At 42.7% G+C, this 17910-nt stretch overlaps 1 protein-coding gene across 1 annotated transcript in view; it reads right to left on the minus strand.

Annotated features, from left to right (window-relative positions):
- mgat5 (alpha-1,6-mannosylglycoprotein 6-beta-N-acetylglucosaminyltransferase) overlaps positions 1-17910 on the minus strand; it is a gene marked incomplete at both ends in the record, with an annotated part of 195562 nt that overhangs the window by 89039 nt on the left and 88613 nt on the right. Inside the window, 2 exons of the mRNA XM_080720798.1 lie at positions 14720-14854; positions 16320-16489. Of these exons, the coding sequence (XP_080576924.1) occupies positions 14720-14854; positions 16320-16489 (305 nt within the window). The remainder of the gene's footprint in view (positions 1-14719; positions 14855-16319; positions 16490-17910) is intronic.

Consider the following 17910-nt stretch of genomic DNA (forward strand, 5'->3'; position numbering starts at 1 on the left):
CTCCTGGCTCGGAGCAGCTCGGCGGCGGCACTCCTGGCGCGGAGCAGCTCGGCGGCGGCACTCGCGGAGCGGAGCAGCTTCGGCGCTCCTGGCGTGGAGCAGCGGCGGCACTCCGGGTGCCCTCGGGCCTCAGCTGGTCATCAGCAGCAGGTATCCGCTGCATCGGGTTCAGCAGGCTGGGGCCTCCGTGTGCAGCGGCGGAGGAGCAGTCAAGCGTCGTGGGAACGATATGAAGCAGCCCCGTGGTTAATGGACTGATGGGGCCGAGGTTCTCAATCAGACGCGCGTCCCGCGGAGGACGCTCAGGTGCAGAAGGCTACTTATGCGGTTTTGTTCGGTTGTGTGTTTTATCGCTGCCTCTCACATGTATTTTAATATACAAGGCAAGGTGTCTTTAAGGTTATACCAGTACAGTTTGCTGCTCGGTTTCGGCTATACTGGATATATTTGTGTGTTTTACGTGCTGCTCTGCTGCGCTTCACAGGTCTTTAATTAGTGTTATATCTAGTTGCTTAGCATCGCTAAAAGTTCACTAAGGCTACCTTTCTTATCATTGGTTGGTCTTAGGCAAGCTGCTAAATTTTAATACTTTGGTACTGCCGCCTATTCCTTGCTTGCTCGTTCTAGTATACAATAGCGCTCTAGAGTTCAGAGTTAGTCAGTACATATTTCAATTGCTTCAGCTCAGCAGTAATCGCTAAAAGAAGTACGTCTCGCGGAGGGACAGAGCCCTTCGTTTTATGGCGTTCTCTTCTGCAAAGCAAGGTGTGTTGGGAAGGGGGAGAGTTTAATTAAATTAATAGGTTGCTGCACAAGCCAGGCTTCTTAAAGGAGCCGTTTTCTGAGTACTGGGGTGCATAGCAAATGTATGCTATAGTTGTCAGTTTGCTATAGTTGTCAGTTTAGTTATTTCGCGCTTCTGTTCACAAAGCTGTGTTCAGGCTGTTAGGACCGCGGAAGCTAAGCCATCTTCACCGATCGGTTAAGACTGCTCATGGATTCGGAGCGTTGCGTGTTTGGGGGGTTAGGACGCCGTCCTGCCAGGACGCCGTCCTTCCTTCTTTGGGGGTCTCGGATCATGTGACCGCGGAGAGCTTCAGTCACGTATAGATGATTATAGCTTAATCATTTATCGTGGACGCGGACACATGATCCGTTAGCCGAATCCATCGCCAATCTTGATGCTCCGCATGTAGTCTAGTTTATGCTGTATATTCATGCTGCTGCTTAGGCTATAGGATGCTACCGTATTGCTATATATATATTGCGCATATGTCTCTGCTGCTTGCTATATTGTATGCTTCCATTCTTGTCAATAGTCTATTCAACCTTAATGATCTTGCCCCGTGAAATTAGGCGCAGGAAGGATGACGTAGCCAGTTCGGGGGGTGAGATTTAAGAGGTTGGCGGCGCGCCCCCAGGTGGGCGGAGTATTATATTCCGCCCCCCCCACTCAGAGTATATCTAGGGTATCTAACCCTACAGTGCTTCAGTTGCTAAACTCAGCGCCCCACCTCCTTCCCCAACTCCACCTCAGGATTAGGCTATCCCCTTGCTGGGGGTCTCGGATCATGTGACCGCGGAGAGCTTCAGTCACGTATAGATGATTATAGCTTAATCATTTATCGTGGACGCGGACACATGATCCGTTAGCCGAATCCATCGCCAATCTTGATGCTCCGCATGTAGTCTAGTTTATGCTGTATATTCATGCTGCTGCTTAGGCTATAGGATGCTACCGTATTGCTATATATATATTGCGCATATGTCTCTGCTGCTGCTATATTGTATGCTTCCATTCTTGTCAATAAAGTCTATTCAACCTTAATGATCTTGCCCCGTGAACTATCTTTTGAGGGGTCCCTGGTTGCTGTGCGTTCAGCCATTCCGGAGATACACTCCTTCACCCATGCTTACCGTGCACCCGAGTATAGAAACACACGGGAGACTACTAATATGGCCGCCCTAGCGACCCCACTCCAAGATGCGCTGTGATTGGCCGGCAGTGTATAACCCTCGCTGTGATTGGCCGGTAGTGTGATGACGCAATTTTGCCGCGAAATTCTCCCCCCCTCACGGCTCATAGAAAACATATAAAGAGAAGGCTTTAGAAGCTGAAAATAACGGAGTGGGGGTTCTAAAACTTTAGCGATTTAACAGTTAGGACAATTTTAAGATTTGTTTTATAAAAAAAGTTACATGGTATAACTTTAAAGTAATAATGCGTAATAGTGACGGACACTTTTTGAAACATCTACTGGGCTTCAGTTCCCAGACGGTCTCTCTAGCAACTCTGCTAAAGCCGTCACTATTGAAACACAGGCACAGCCTGTAAATGTAGTCAGTGACGTGAAGTAGTAGTGTGAGGTTTTTAGTTATACCAACCTATTGCACATAGAACACACTGTGAAGTTGTTTACAAAAGGTTAAAGTACAGTAGCTACTACGGGAAAATAATGCCATTGGTGTATTATATACCAAACGTACGTTATGTACATGTACAGCTGAGGATGCTTTTTACATTCTCTTTGCTCTTTTGCACTCTTTCCTTCGTCATTATTACTTATTATTTGAATCTTTAGATGTGTTGTTTTTGTTGTTTTGCTGTTATTTTATATATACTTACTACACTGCATTGTCTGAAGGAAGCCGAACAAAAATAAGTTTTACTCTGATGTACCTGTCCAAAAGACGTAATGTAACAATAAAGTACAACCTTGAACCTTGAAACAAATGGCCCTAAGCCATTGAAATGCTAGGTATGAGGTGCAACAGACGTAGCAAGCGTGCTTCTCTAATCCAAATAAATAATGGTGTCTTTGTAGCCTTAGGCAAACTTAATCTCTTCCCTCTTAATAAATTAGCACAGAAAAAAAGTGTTTTCCCACCTCTGTTAAATCACCAAAAGCCGAGTCTTACAAGAGGTCAAAGAAACAAGCATGTTTGAAACCAGTTGGACCGATAAACTCTTTGCGGTCCATTTTATACTGTAGGTCCAACTTCAACCACTTCCGCATAAAAGAGAAATTAAGTCATAAAGTAAAAATCTTGCAGCAGAGGAGACTCAAAGGTAACCTTGTAGGATTAATTAGAAAGAATGAGAAAGAGAGAATGGCGCACACACTCAGGAATGACTCACAAATGACCTTTAACACCCCTCTCTCTCTCTATCTCTCCCCACACACACACACACACACACACACACACACACACACACACACACACACACACACACACACACACACACACACACACACACACACACACACACACACACACACACACACACACACACACAATATATATATTTACATCACTTGTGGGGACATTACATAGACTTCCATTCATTTTTATGCAAGTCCTGTGGCCTTACCCTAACCACTATCCCTAAACCTAACCGTTGTGGGGACCTACTATTTTGTCCCCACACTGTCAGAGGTAACCTGCAGGTGACTGTGTGAACATGCGTTTAGTCCCAATAAGTATAGCTAGACACACACACACACACACACACACACACACACACACACACACACACACACACACACACACACACACACACACACACACACACACACACACACACACACACACACACACACACACACACACACACACACACACACACACACACACACACACACACACACACACACCTCTCTCCCCCCCTCACTGATCTCCCTGTCATTTTATCTCATTTATTTTCTATTTTTGTAATAATGAAATGCACGAGCTCTCCTCTGTTCCGTCGGGGAGACGGCGCAATTTGCAGGCGCCAGGATGGTGAGGTTTTTAAAAAAAAATCAACAGAGATGAATGATAACGAGGGCAGCTGTGACAAGAGTGACATGCAACAGGAACGCAGAAAATATAAACTTTAGCAGAACTTAACTAATTTTAGGCCTAGAATTATTGAATGCTTTAACCAGTGCAAAATAGCAGATATACAAGCTCACAGCGCGGCTGCGAGCTTGTAGATCTGCTATTTTTGAAAAAGTCATGAAAATGTGTGTAAATCTTTGAATAAATGTATTTTCAAAGAACGTTTGTAACTCAAAATTTGATTCTGGGTGGCCCCTGGAACAAAATATTTTGAGATGGGGGGGTCCGTGGCCAAATACATACCATATTGGAGGTCCTTCACATGAAAAGGTTTGAGAACCACTGATATAGTAGTCTCTCAAGAACAGACTAACTGAGCTCCAGTTAAGTGAAAAGGACCTTTTCTTTGATGATGGCTGGCCAGATTGCTGACACAAAAACATAGGTTTTTCAAAAAATCTTAGAAGGATTCAAAATTCTAATTTGCACGATTTAAAAAAAATAGCAGATCTACAAGCTGGCAGCGCGGCACTCGGTGCCGTGCTGTGAGCTTGTATATCTGCTATTTTTTCACTGGTTAAAGCATTCAATAATTCTAGGCCTAAATAATATCTTAAAATGCCCTTGACTTTAGACAGCAGGTTTAACATTTTAAACTTGACGTGTCCTCAGGCCAATTCCAAACTATTTTTTGCTGTTGAAGCAATAAATTATGGAGATTTTTTTATTCTTGGCCTGCTATCAGCGCGCACGAGAAATATGATGCTGATTGGCCAAGTAGTATTGCAAGACTAGCTATCTGAGAACAGACACACAGATGCACATACGAAGAGCCAACACATTCTTTTAACCCATAAGACCTGGAATTATTTTTTTCAAAGCAAACTTCTGTAACTCAAATCTCTGCTTGTGGGGGTCCCTGGGACAACATCAGGGATGTAGTGGGGGGGAAACGCGGGGGTGCCCACACTTCTCTCAAGTCAAGTCAGTTGATATTATATTTTCAGGTCGTTCTGACCCAGCAATTGGTTGAAATAGGCTCGCCAGCCGTGCTGAAATGAGCATGACTAACAGCAGATGGTAATATAAGATTTGAAAATGGATTAATTAATTGGAAATATCAGTTGTGGAGCTATTTTGCATGGGAAGTTTGGCTGATGATCCGGTCATCAAATTATTGGTTGAGAACCACTGGTCTAAGGCTATTTCTGCCGCCACGCAGACCCGTTTTAAGCCAGCGAAAACGTTATGTGCACGCGCGGTGAGTGCCCACACTTCCATGTGCGCATGCACGTGTTGAACCGTCATAAGTCCAGAAATATATATATTTTTTTTTCTCTCCTTCCATTCAAGTATAGTGGTGTAATTAGGGTCCAGCTGCTGTCAGAGTATAATACTCCCCCATTAATCATTGTGATAAGGAGCCAGGTGTAAACTTGCACACGTGCACCAGGATGCAGAGGCACTCGCCGCACGCACGCACGCACGCACGCACGCACGCACGCACGCACGCACGCACACCTCCATCTCTCTCTCTGTCTCTGCAGCCAAGTGCATGTCTGGAGGCTGGGCGGCCCCTGGCTGAGGCTCCCCAGATGGAAGGATGTGAGAGGACATGTAGTAGAGCCAGGGGTGAGATGCCGTGGGCTCGCGTGGGCTCGGCGAGCCCACACTTATTTTGCTGCACGCGCGCACGCCTCATATGCACACACTAAACACACACTTAACAATAAAAACAGCATGCGCGCATGACGTCATGAATTTAGAGGACCCACACTTCTAAAATGCATATCACACCAACTTTTACGTGGATGACAACAGGGAAGCACTCCCGTCTCCTCTCACTCTGACGGGAAGAGAAATCTAGTGTCTACAGTATGATCTGCATCCCACATACGTTAAGACAGTGGTTCAATGTCAAGGACTCCCAAATTCACCTTTTGTCAAGTCCCACCCCATGTCGCTCTGTTACTAGGTGGGACAAAAAAGATTGGGCACACGTGAGCCATCCCATCGCTTCTTCAGAAACGGACAGGCTAGGGTTAGGGTTAGGGTTAGGTTTCAGACTGAAACTTCAAAAATAAAATGCCCAAAAAAGCCATTTCACTGGGACTTTAAGCAACCCCACCGACACAAGGATGAGCACTGCTGTTCTGAGGGCATCAGCAGAGTGAAAAAGAGAGCGTTGGTGGCGTGCCAGAGGGTGTTAATAGCTTAGACACCTTTGTCCCTGGATTCCCTGTCTCCTTCTGCTGGACACAAACCCAGCAAATTACCGTAGGGATTTGATCCTGGGTGTTGTACGTCCTTCTCTGCCCTCTCTCTTCTCTCCCTCCTCTCTCTCTCTCCAAAAAAACGAAATAAAACAAAAAAGATAAACTAAAATAACAGAAGTTCCAATGTTGGATGTTGGCAGTGTGCTACACAGGCTGAGACCACTGCATTGGGAACAGTGTACGTGTTGCTATTCGGAGTAGGGATGGCACGATATGAAAATTTCATATCACGATTATTGTGACAAAAGAAATCCCGATTTACGATATTATCGCGATCATTAAAATCCATTATCCTGGGGCGGAACATTTGCCAAAAAATAGCCGATCTACAAGCTCACAACGCGTCACGCTGAGATTTGTTAGAGAGAGAAAAAAAAGAGTGTATCAAGTACGTTATTACTTTTTACCAATTATTAGAGGGTTTAAATGGTACCGGATATGCAGCTCAGAAAATAAAAGGTGAATTGACGGAGGACGATATCACGATAAATTTAATTTTTTTATCGCGATAAACGATAATTTCGCGTAACGTCCCATCCCTAATTCGGAGTCACAGCTGCCCACTTCAAAAAGGAAAGGGGACACAAACTGACAAGTGACAATACTTCGGTCTGAACAGCACAAGCCTTGAGGAGGGGAAAAAAACAGAGCAACGGATGCAGACAGGGGATAATAAATATCGAATTACTTCTTCTATTACAGTACTTTTCCTGAAGCTGAGAAAAGAGCCTGACATTAGAGGGAAAATGAGAGTACAGCTGGAAAAGGGCAAGAGCGAGGCGTCTTCCAAAACGTAATCTACCACCTGTGTGAAGTTGTTCCGTCTCTACTCTTTGCAAAACACGTTAAGAAATGACTGATAATTCTCCAATTCATTTGCAGATTTAAGAAATAAGCAGAATTCACCCTTTGTCAAGTCCCACCCCATATCGCTCTGTTACTAGGTGGGACAAAAAAAGCCAGGGAAGACTATTTTTATGATGGAAGTGAATTGGAAACAAAAGATTTTTCATAGCCTCATTATTGTGGGCTCGCCTATAAGGCGAGCACACTTTAGATATTGTCATTATTGTGGGCTCGCCAGTACCTGGCGAGCACACTTTAGATATTGTCATTATTTATTTATTTATTTATCTAGTAAGTAGACGGGAACTTCGGTTCCTTTCTACTCCTACATACTTAGTGAGAAAATGAAAATAAAAACATCAATGTGTTCAGCCTACAGTGGCGACGTGTGCTATTATTTTATACAGCAATCGGCCAAATGGTGGCGCTGTAGGAAGCCTTCGAAAGTGCGATCTTTGAACAGGTATAGCTCATGCTGTGTTATACATACAGCCATGAAACCTGTATACACTTATGCGTCTCCTCATGCCGAACAACTTTTACCCTCTAACTTTTGACCTCTGACCTTTAGGTCTCCCACAATTCGGAATTATATGAAAAACAGTAAAAATCTATCTCCTCCTGGGATTTTCGCGTCAAGTGCACAAAACTTTTTTCACATGAACTTTGAACCTATATCTACACAGGCTATGTGGTGAGAAGTTTGTACGTTAAATAATGATTTTTTAATAATTCAATATATATTGCGGTTTTATGCAAATTATTCTTCGGCCTCTAAATCATACATGCAAAGTTACACGTTCATGACATTTGGCAAAGATGTGGAGGGTTAGTCAAAGTATCACTGAAACCAATTTTATTCCAATCGGCCAAAGGGGGGCGCTATACGAAGCGTCTGAATATTCAAACTTCAAACGGGCATAAGTCATGACTCGTTTCGTTTGAAGACATGCAACTTGTTACACGCGTGCTTTGACTCAAGCGGAAGACATCTGTGTCGTTGTTAAGTAAGCTCCGCCCTTTGATTTTCCGCCACTTTGAGCAGTTTGTAAAACGCGTAAACCCGCTTTTATTCTGGAATTTTCGCGTCACGTGCACAAAACTTTTTTTACGTGAACTTTGGACCGATATCTAAAGATCTGTCAGATCGGATTTCTTTAACATTGAAACATGCTTTTTTAAATAATTCAAACAATATTGCATTTTTATGCAAATTATTCTTCTGCCTCTAAAACATACAAGCAAAGTCACATTTTCATGACAAAATAGTGTAGAGGGTTAGTTCAAATAAAAAACCCGTTTTTATTCTAGGATTTTTTTTTGCAATTTGCATGAAACATTCTACACACAATCTAAGGACCTTTATCTAACATGCCTATGAAGTGCACACAAAAAAATTATAAAATAATAATAATAAATATAGCTGCAAGCAGCGATAAAGTGTCCAAAGCCAAAAACACCTCAAATCATGAACACAGCCTGGGATGTGTGTGAAATCTTGCAAGCACATTCCCAATAGGTCAAGGAACAGATACCAACCTTCTCACATTGGCCTGTTATAGCGCCACCAGCGGGTCAACTTTTGCACAACACATTTTTGGAACAAAATGGACCAATCTTTGACGTCAGTAACGTCAAAGAGAGCACTGCCTGCGATCTTGACATTTTGTGCTTTTATAGCCATTGTTTTCTGGCTTGAAGCGAGCCCACAATTGTTTCGAAGGAACAATATTTTTCTAGTTTATCTATCAGTCAGTCAACAGTAGACGGGAACTTCGGTTCCTTTCTACTCCTACATACTTAGTGAGAAAATGAAAATAAAAACATCAATGTGTTCAGCCTACAGTGGCGACGTGTGCTATTATTTTATACAGCAATCGGCCAAATGGTGGCGCTGTAGGAAGCCTTCGAAAGTGCGATCTTTGAACAGGTATAGCTCATGCTGTGTTATACATACAGCCATGAAACCTGTATACACTTATGCGTCTCCTCATGCCGAACAACGTTTACCCTCTAACTTTTGACCTCTGACCTTTAGGTCTCCCACAATTCGGAATTATATGAAAAACAGTAAAAATCTATCTCCTCCTGGGATTTTCGCGTCAAGTGCACAAAACTTTTTTCACATGAACTTTGGACCAATACGGTCAGATTGATCAACCAGATTTTTTTTAAAGTGAAATATAATTTTTTAATAATTCAATCAATATTGCGGTTTTATGCAAATTATTCTTCGGCCTCTAAATCATACATGCAAAGTTACACGTTCATGGCATTTGGCAAAGATGTGGAGGGTTAGTCAAAGTATCACTGAAACCAATTTTATTCCAATCGGCCAAAGGGGGGCGCTATACGAAGCGTTTGAAAATTCAAACTTCAAACGGGCATAAGTCATGACTCGTTTTGTTTGAAGACATGCAACTTGTTACACGCGTGCTTTGACTCGAGCGGAAGACATCTGTGTCATTGTTAAGTAAGCTCCGCCCTTCGATTTTCCGCCATATTGAGCAGTTTGTAAAACGCGTAAACTCGCTTTTATTCTGGAATTTTCGCTCCACGTGCACAAAACTTTTTTTACGTGAACTTTGGACCGATATCTAAAGATCTGTCAGATCGGATTTCTTTAAAATTGAAACATGCTTTTTTAAATAAATTCAATGAATATTGCAGTTTTATGCAAATTATTCTTCTGCCTCTAAATCATACATGCAAAGAAGTAACATGTTCATGGCATTTGGCAAAGATGTAGAGTGTTAGTCCAAATATCACTAAAACCAATCTTACCCCAATTGGCCAAAGGGGGGCGCTATATCATTTTGAGCAGTTTGTGAAACGCTTAAACCCGTTAGGATTTTTTTTTTGCAATTTGCATGAAACATTCTACACACAATCTAAGGACCTTTATCTAATATGCCTATGAAGTGCACACACACAAAAAAATTATAATAATGAATATAGCTGCAAGCAGCGATAAAGTGGCCAAAGCCAAAAACACCTCAAATCATGAACACAGCCTGCAATGTGCGTGAAATCTTGCAAGCACATTCCCAATAGGTCAAGGAACAGATACCACCCTTCTTACATTGGCCTGTTATAGCGCCACCAGCAGGTCAACTTTTGCACAACACATTTTTGGAACAAAATGGACCAATCGTTGACGTCAGTAACGTCAAAGAGAGCACTGCCTGCGATCTTGACATTTTGTACTTTTATAGCCATTGTTTTCTGGCTTGAAGCGAGCCCACAATTGTTTCGAAGGAACAATATTTTTCTAGTTGCTATTTAAAGTACCAAAAGAAAAACATCTACGTGATATTAATAAAAAAGGGGGAAAAAAGTACAGTAATTACATTGCAAAACAGGAGATTTCCCCCGAAAATAGACGTTTTAATTAGTTTAATCCTCTAAAACAGGCAGAGGGCAGAGAGAGAGAGAGAGCAGTGCATCTTATAGTACAACCCCTTTCTCAGTCGTTATTGAGTGACTACTGTATGAGTCATATCACCTCAAAATCATAATCTATTAAGTACATAGATATCGTTAATGAATATGTTCCTGTTCAGATTCAGATTCCTTTATTTGACATTGTGTAACACACATAGGAATTTGTTTTGGCATATTACATGTTCGCATTCAATTAATTTCTTTCACAACGCAACTAGAGATGCGATTGCGATTTTTGGGGCCGATACCGATCACCGAACAACTGGAATCAGTATCTGCCGATTACGATATTCCCGATCACAGCGTCAAATCCATAAATTCTTCTATTTATTGTGTTACTGTAGCAGCATTTATATATTTAATGATTCTTCTTACAAAACATTGACATTGTGTATTAAGTATAAATTAGGAGATTGCAATCTGAGGTCCTTTAGTATCCAATTCAACTTGTAGGAGTTGAAGCTGAGGTTACATTCAGTCCCACAGATAAATATTGTGAAAATAGCTGATCTAGCTTGTAGATCGGCAAAGTCGTTAGAGGCAAAACGACACCGATCAAAGCCGATGGAGGCAATCGCGATCACACACCGATCAATCGGCACATCTCTAAACGCAACACACGTAGTCTGTGGATTCCAGCAGGAACTGGCTGCTCGCCAAATGTATCTCACATTCTAATAACTTACCGTATATATATTTTTTTAATTAAGCGCAACAGATTACAGTTACCCCTTTGTAATCAGATTAGGGTAATCCTATTACACGTTATTGACTGCCGGGAGCGTCAGGGACAACAAGGCTTCAAGGAGTGTGTGGACTAATGAATGGAACCGTGAGCAAAAACACATTGGCAGAGGCAGGGGCGTCACAAGGTGGGGAAAGTGGGACTGAGTTACTAGGGCCCAAGGTGGAGGGGCCTTCATTATTTTATACTTTAACTATTGAAAAATAGCAGATATACAAGCTCACTGCAAGCTTGTAGATCTGCTATTTTTGAATAGTGGTGAGAATGTGTGCAAATCTTTGAATATATGTATTTTTTAAGCGAACATTTGTAATTCGAATTTTGCTTCTGGGGGTCAGTGGAACTAAATATTTTGAGATGGGAGTCCGTGGCCAAATACTGTACATTATTTTGGGGGTCCTTCACGTGAAAGATTTTGAGCACCACTGACATAGAAACATAGGTTTTTCAAAAAAAAAACCTTCAAAGACTTGCACAAACTTTCATGATTATTCAAAAATAGCAGATCTACAAGCTCGCAGCGCGGCACTCGGTGCCGCGCTGTGAGCTTGTAGATCTGCAAAATAACGCAGTGAATCCTTGTACCCAGGGCCCAGAATTTGGTGCGACACCCCCGGGCAGAGGGAAGTAGAAAAACACAACAAGAGACGAGAATGAGGGCGAGGGAATGGGAGAAAGAGAGCTTGAGAGAGAGAGACAAAGAGAGAGAGAGACAAAGAGAGAGAGAGAGAGAGATCACAAGATTCTGTTTTTCCCAGACCTGGATTAACCTGGATTTCTACTTAGTCGCGTTGCCGCCGGTGTCAGGCACAAGCACTGTGATTGTAAGCTAGTAGATCTGGTATTTTCAAGTGCGTGACACCAGCACGCAGCTAAGTAGAAATCCGGCTTGTAGATCGGCTATTTCTTGGCAAAGAGATTTGTTAGAGAGCGAAAAAAATAAAATTGATGACTCATCACTAAACCATCGTTTTGTGGGGCCATTTTGTGCCCAAGGAATGTTTTTTGTGCAAAACTTGCAATGGATTCAGAATAATTAAAAACCCCTAGTTTGACCCCTCACATCCCACTTAAAGCAGATCTTTTGGGAGTCATGTTTTCCTTTATAGTGTGGTGTATAGTAAGTGAATGAGACTGAAAATTACCCTAGCTTTCAAACATTTTCCCCGCCATTTTGAAAAATACACCCCGGCCAAATTTCTTTAATAACCCTCCTAGATGACAAATCCATTGAGAAACGGACCTTCGCTCTCGTGGTCGCGGAAGTGCCATAAAAGACCCAGCTACATTGTGAGCACACACAAAAAAGGTACGTTGAAAAAAGCAACAATGGCAAAAGGTTGAGTCAATTTCCTCTGTGTACACAGGGAGAGGAAGCCGTTTAAACTGTTAAAAATAAAAAAAATAAAACATGCCTGGTGGAAAAGAAAATGATGACAATGAGGTGGTGTGCGCTGAGACCATTAGCCCCTCCATAAGCATTGTTCTGGCCTGTTTTTCCCCGTCGCTGCTGAGCAGGGGTGTCACACCAAATTCTGGGCCCTGCATGGGTACAAGGATTCACTGCGGGCCCCCCATGAATGTTCTTCATAAGGGGAGCCCCCTCCCCCTTATGGTTATTTAACCCATTTAGACTGGGGACACATTCTTACGTGTTATTTCGTGCTTTAACTATTGAAAAATAGCAGATATACTCGTACAAGCTCACAGCGCTTTGAATGTTTCAAATCCTTCTATGTTTTTTTTTTTTTGAAAAACCTATGTTTCTATGTCAGTGGTGCTTAAACTTTTTCATTTGAAGGACCCCAAAATAATATGTATTTGGCCACGGACCCCCATCTCAAAATATGTTGTTCCAGGGACCTCCCACAGAAGAAAAAATTGAGTTACAAAAGTTTGCTTAAAAAACACATATATTCAAAGATTTGCACACATTTTCACGACTTTTCAAAAATAGCAGATCTACAAGCTCGCCTATTTTTCAATAGCTAAAGTATAAAACAATTAAAGGCCCCTCCACATTGGGCCCTGGTAACCCAGTCCCACTTTCTTCCCCCTCATTGTGAGTTGTGACGCCCCTGCTGCTGAGAGGGTCTTCGCCGGAGTAAACCAGGAAACACGAGGTCTCCTCGGAGCAATCGACGGGCGAGAGAGAATAAACTCTCTGCAAGGGTCAAAACAACAGCGCAGGGAAGCAACAGCCACTTTCGCTATTTGGGGGAAATGGCTCTAATAAAACAGAGTCATTGTCCTGCGAGCTGCCAGCATTGTCGGCAAACTGTCTAGACAAAACTTTTAGACGGCATAAGAGGAGCTTGTCAGCAGCACACCGGCCCTGCCCGGGCGGTGGCATTAAAGTCAGGGAAGTGAGTGTGCTCTCTTGTGGCAGGACAACCCAGCAGCTCAACTGAGCGGAAAGACCTTGAACTGGTCTAGAGAAACACCGCTCCCTTGCCCACAAAAACATTAAGTGTTTACAGCAGGGGTCTTCAACGTGTTCAGGCCAAGGACTCCTTATTTGAGAGAGATGAAGCAAGGATGCCCCACAACCTGTATAATAGATTCCATATAGTTTCATAGTTTGACAGCACAATCATTGTGTATTTTGGATTCATGTAAATTTGTGTTTTCAGATATTTAACAACTTGAACCGTCAATGCTTAACTTGATCTTTCACCCTGTCTGCTCTTTTTCCCTTCTACACCAAAGCTCTTTGCCGAAAATAGCCGATCTACAAGCTCACAACGCCTCGCGCTGCGAGGCGTTGTGAGCTTGTAGATCTGCTATTTTGTACTGTATGTAGAGCAGGCTAGGGCACTCGTTGGCAGTGGCTGAGAAGCATACATACTGTATAAAAGGAAATGAAAGATGGACCAGAAAAGTCAAACCGTTTAGTTTGCAGAATCTCTCCTCAAGTCCAAATCCTCCGTGTTCACTGGTAAGAACAAAGCCGGTACAGGGAGGGAGATCTCTATGTACTAAATGACTACAGTCCATCTAACAGTGTGCCTGTTCAGAAGGGAGAAGAACAAGCTAGTTGGATAACGTGCTCCTCTCCATGTGCAACGCCCTCGTGGTGAGAAAAAGCTATCGGACGAGATGTGCTCACCTACGTACTCCCACACGACCAACTGTAGGGGTTAGCAGTGACAGGGACTACACATGTGTGTGAGGAAAATTGGGAATTGACATGATGACAAAATTGGAAGAAAAAGATAAAGAAAGGATTGGAAGAAAACAAAAATGTAATCCGACATCAAATGGATAGACCGATGGTGAAGCTGTGTCTGCTGTCCAATGTATTTGCTATTGTCTGAATGTAGCGTGCACTCCAATGACCTGTTGCACAAAGTGTGAGTTGTGTGTGCACTAGCCGTTAATGTCGGTTTGTCACAGACCGCATATGCAAAAGCAAGTTCCTCGTGTGCACCTCTTACAAATCAGATTATTAATCAGATTTCAGAGCAATAATTTGGATGATTGTCAACAGAGGAACTGAAGCTTACCTTCACAGTTGTGCTCAGAGTTGAGTATCTCTGGAAGAGAGTAGCGTCAACTAACAGTAAAGATAATAAAATGAACTCACTGGTAGTGAACCCAAGAGGGTCCCAGGGTCTTCTTAAACTGTGTGAGTCCCACGATGTCAATGTAGATCAGCTCTACCACCTTGTCACCCTGAGTGGGACAGCTGGACTTGTTGCCCATCACCCTGCGCATAATCCTGGAGGAGAGTAGAGGACCAAAATACTTTAGTTTCAGTGGCTTAATAGAAGACAAAAACATGCATAAGAATGGCACATATAAATCAACACTAATGGCCCCAAACGCCGCCATGCCGCCATCTCCAAATACATTACCCACAGTATAGTACCAGTAAGACGCCTAATGGCGACATGTAGTGTACACAACAAATGTGGCATTGATTGGTCCAGTGGTTTGTAAGATTAGAAACGGAAACACAGACACTCTTCTTGATGCCAGAGCCCTGCGGAGCCCCGCTGTAAACATAGCTGTGCTCCTTGAGCGGATCAATAATAAGAAGTATAAGGGTCAGTCTACATTATGCCCTCTGGGAAACCAGAGGGCATAATTAAGCCTACAACATGTGCAATTCTTGATGCTAAAAATACAGCTATGCCTATGACCAACCAACATAATGTCACATCTGTGTAGCTGTCTATTAAAGCTCGCTTGCTGAGAAAGAAATTCCACAGGTACAGGAAGGCGTTTTATTTTTCTTTAGCCAGTCAAATAACTTGAAGAGAATGCCTGTGGATGTGCGGTAGCTTATCTCTACACAAAACCGGTATCACACCCGCAGTATACAAGGTTTACCTATGCAAAACAAGGTTAATTTGTTCACAGTAGGCCGTCTATTCCAGGCACTGCATAGCAGTAAACCTGGGGCTATAGAGATATGTTTTATCTCAGAAAGCCTAGGAAGTGGTGTGACTTTGAGCACGTAGCCAAGTCATTGTTGACCAACAAACACGATGATTACTTATTGTGTTCACTGTGCCTTGTCATCAGGGTCTAAAGTAGTGGGAAGCTTATTCATTAGAACAAAGTAGTTTCTTCCTACTGTACAGCATGTATATCCTAGCTGGCCCCTGATGACTCATCTGTTTTGTGTGTTGACAACTAGGTTTGAATCACTAGCTCTTTTGAAATAAATAGATACACTAATATCAGAATATTTCAGTTAGCTAATATAACTATTCCCTGGGCCAAAAATATATTATGAAATCCATTTTAAGGGAACATTTTTGTTTGATCTGAAACATGTCAACCATATACATATAGTAAATATAGTATACAATATCCTTTAATCACCTCTAAGAACCCTGCTTTACAAATCCAAATGACTGCATCCTCTTGAGTCAAGAGAATGCGGTAACTTGGTCAGATTGCCTAAAAGATCTTGCATTGTCAAGAGTCTTGACAATGTGTGGTCTTTCAGACATTCTGACCAAGACCTTTAGCCTGTCCCAAAAACTAGGCTAGAACTAAGGGTGACATACTGTAGTCTCCACCGAAATTGGATTGTTTTAAGAAGCTGTTTGTTCTTTGATGATGTTTGTTTAGCCTCATGTACAGTTCTTAATGCTATTGTATCGGTTTCATTGTAGCTTTATTTCTTTAATTTGCATTCTATATTTTAGATTATGTTCTGAGTTGGTACTGACTCTTTGAGCTCGGCCAGGGAGGCGGAGATGCGGACGTCGTGTCCCAGCAGGTACAGGGTGGTGATGAGGTCGCTCCACTGGACCAGCTCTCCCAGGGGACCGCCGCTGAACGCGTTCTCTGCGATCTTGAAGCCCGACTCCTTGGTCAGCAGGCCCAGGTGCACCAGGATCTGACACACACACAGAACAGAGGGTGGAGTTGATTGAATGAAGGGCTATCTAGAACAGGAGCCCTAGGGGGTCCTCAGAGTCACTACAGGGGGTCCTCCAAATCTTTGTGTGATAGAAACGTTTTTCCCCTCCTTTTATATATGAACTACTTGAACCCCAGCGTCCATATTCAGAGAACTTTAGCCAACTTTAGCACATCTACAAGCTTGTAGATCTGCTATTTTCGGCGAAGAGTTTTGGTGTAGAGGGGAAAAAGAGCACACTAAGTACAGAGTGGAAGGTCAAGTTTTTTTGACGGTTCAAGTGGTTAAATATCTGAAAACACACATTGACATGATTCCAAAATACACTGACGATCGTGCTGTCAAACAGTGAAACTATATGGAATCTATTAACAGGTTGTGGGGGTCCCTGCTTCATCTCTCTCTCAACTGAGGGGTCCTCGGCCTGAAAACGTGAAGACCCCTGATCTAGAACTACCATTACCCCTGCTGGTCTGGGTTATAAGTCCTTATATATAGGAGAGGAGAGAACGCTTGGAATGAAGACAACCCGTGAAGGGCTCAGCAGTTTCACGTCTCACATAAACACACGCACCATAATCCATAGGTTATCACACGCCAATACAGTTAGTAGATGTTATGCAGACTGACATCTGAATAAAAGTTATGAAAATGTGACAAAACAGGGGATAGTGAGAGAGATAGTGAGATTGTGTGTGAGAGAGAGAGAGCCCTCGGTCCCATCCTATTTTACAGTACTCTTTAAGACATAATAAGACATAATTTAATAAGACATAATAAGACAGAATAAAGCCATAATAAGAAATAATGTGTTGGTAATTAGAACTAATATTATTTTATTAGATAAAAACAAAGACATAATAGCAGAAGGAGCTAAAGAGTTTACCGCTACGGGCCCTGCCGGTCCGTGCGACGGCCGCCGGCCCTACTGGCGGGACTGCTGATCCTATCGCCGGCGATGCAGTGCGACTGCTGGTCGAACTGCCGGTCGTACGGCAGTGTCTGCCGCTGCAGTTCCGCGGCAGGTGCCGGTGCCAGAGAATGTATTTGCTCTTTCTACAATTCTGTCTTTGTTTCTGTCTAATAAAATATATTAGTTCTAATTACCAACACAGTATTTCTTATTATGGCTTTATTCTGTCTTATTATGTCTTAAAGTGTACTGTAAGATAGGATGGGACCGAGCCCTCTTCATGCAACGAGTTGAACTTTATGCATGGGGTGTGTTTTACACTTTTTTATCACAATGGGGACTTCAGCACTGGCTCCACTTGTCATGTTCTAAGCTTCCTCTAAATACCTATCAGAAGCAATGAACATGTGCTGATAAATGCATGCTGCAAATCTGTCAAGAACACAGTGTTCCGCAGTGTGAGAGGGCTGTACTATAGTGAAGG

The sequence above is a fragment of the Nannobrachium achirus genome (genome assembly GCF_963921795.1).
Source record: "Nannobrachium achirus genome assembly, chromosome: 24".
NCBI classification, from domain to species: domain Eukaryota; kingdom Metazoa; phylum Chordata; class Actinopteri; order Myctophiformes; family Myctophidae; genus Nannobrachium; species Nannobrachium achirus.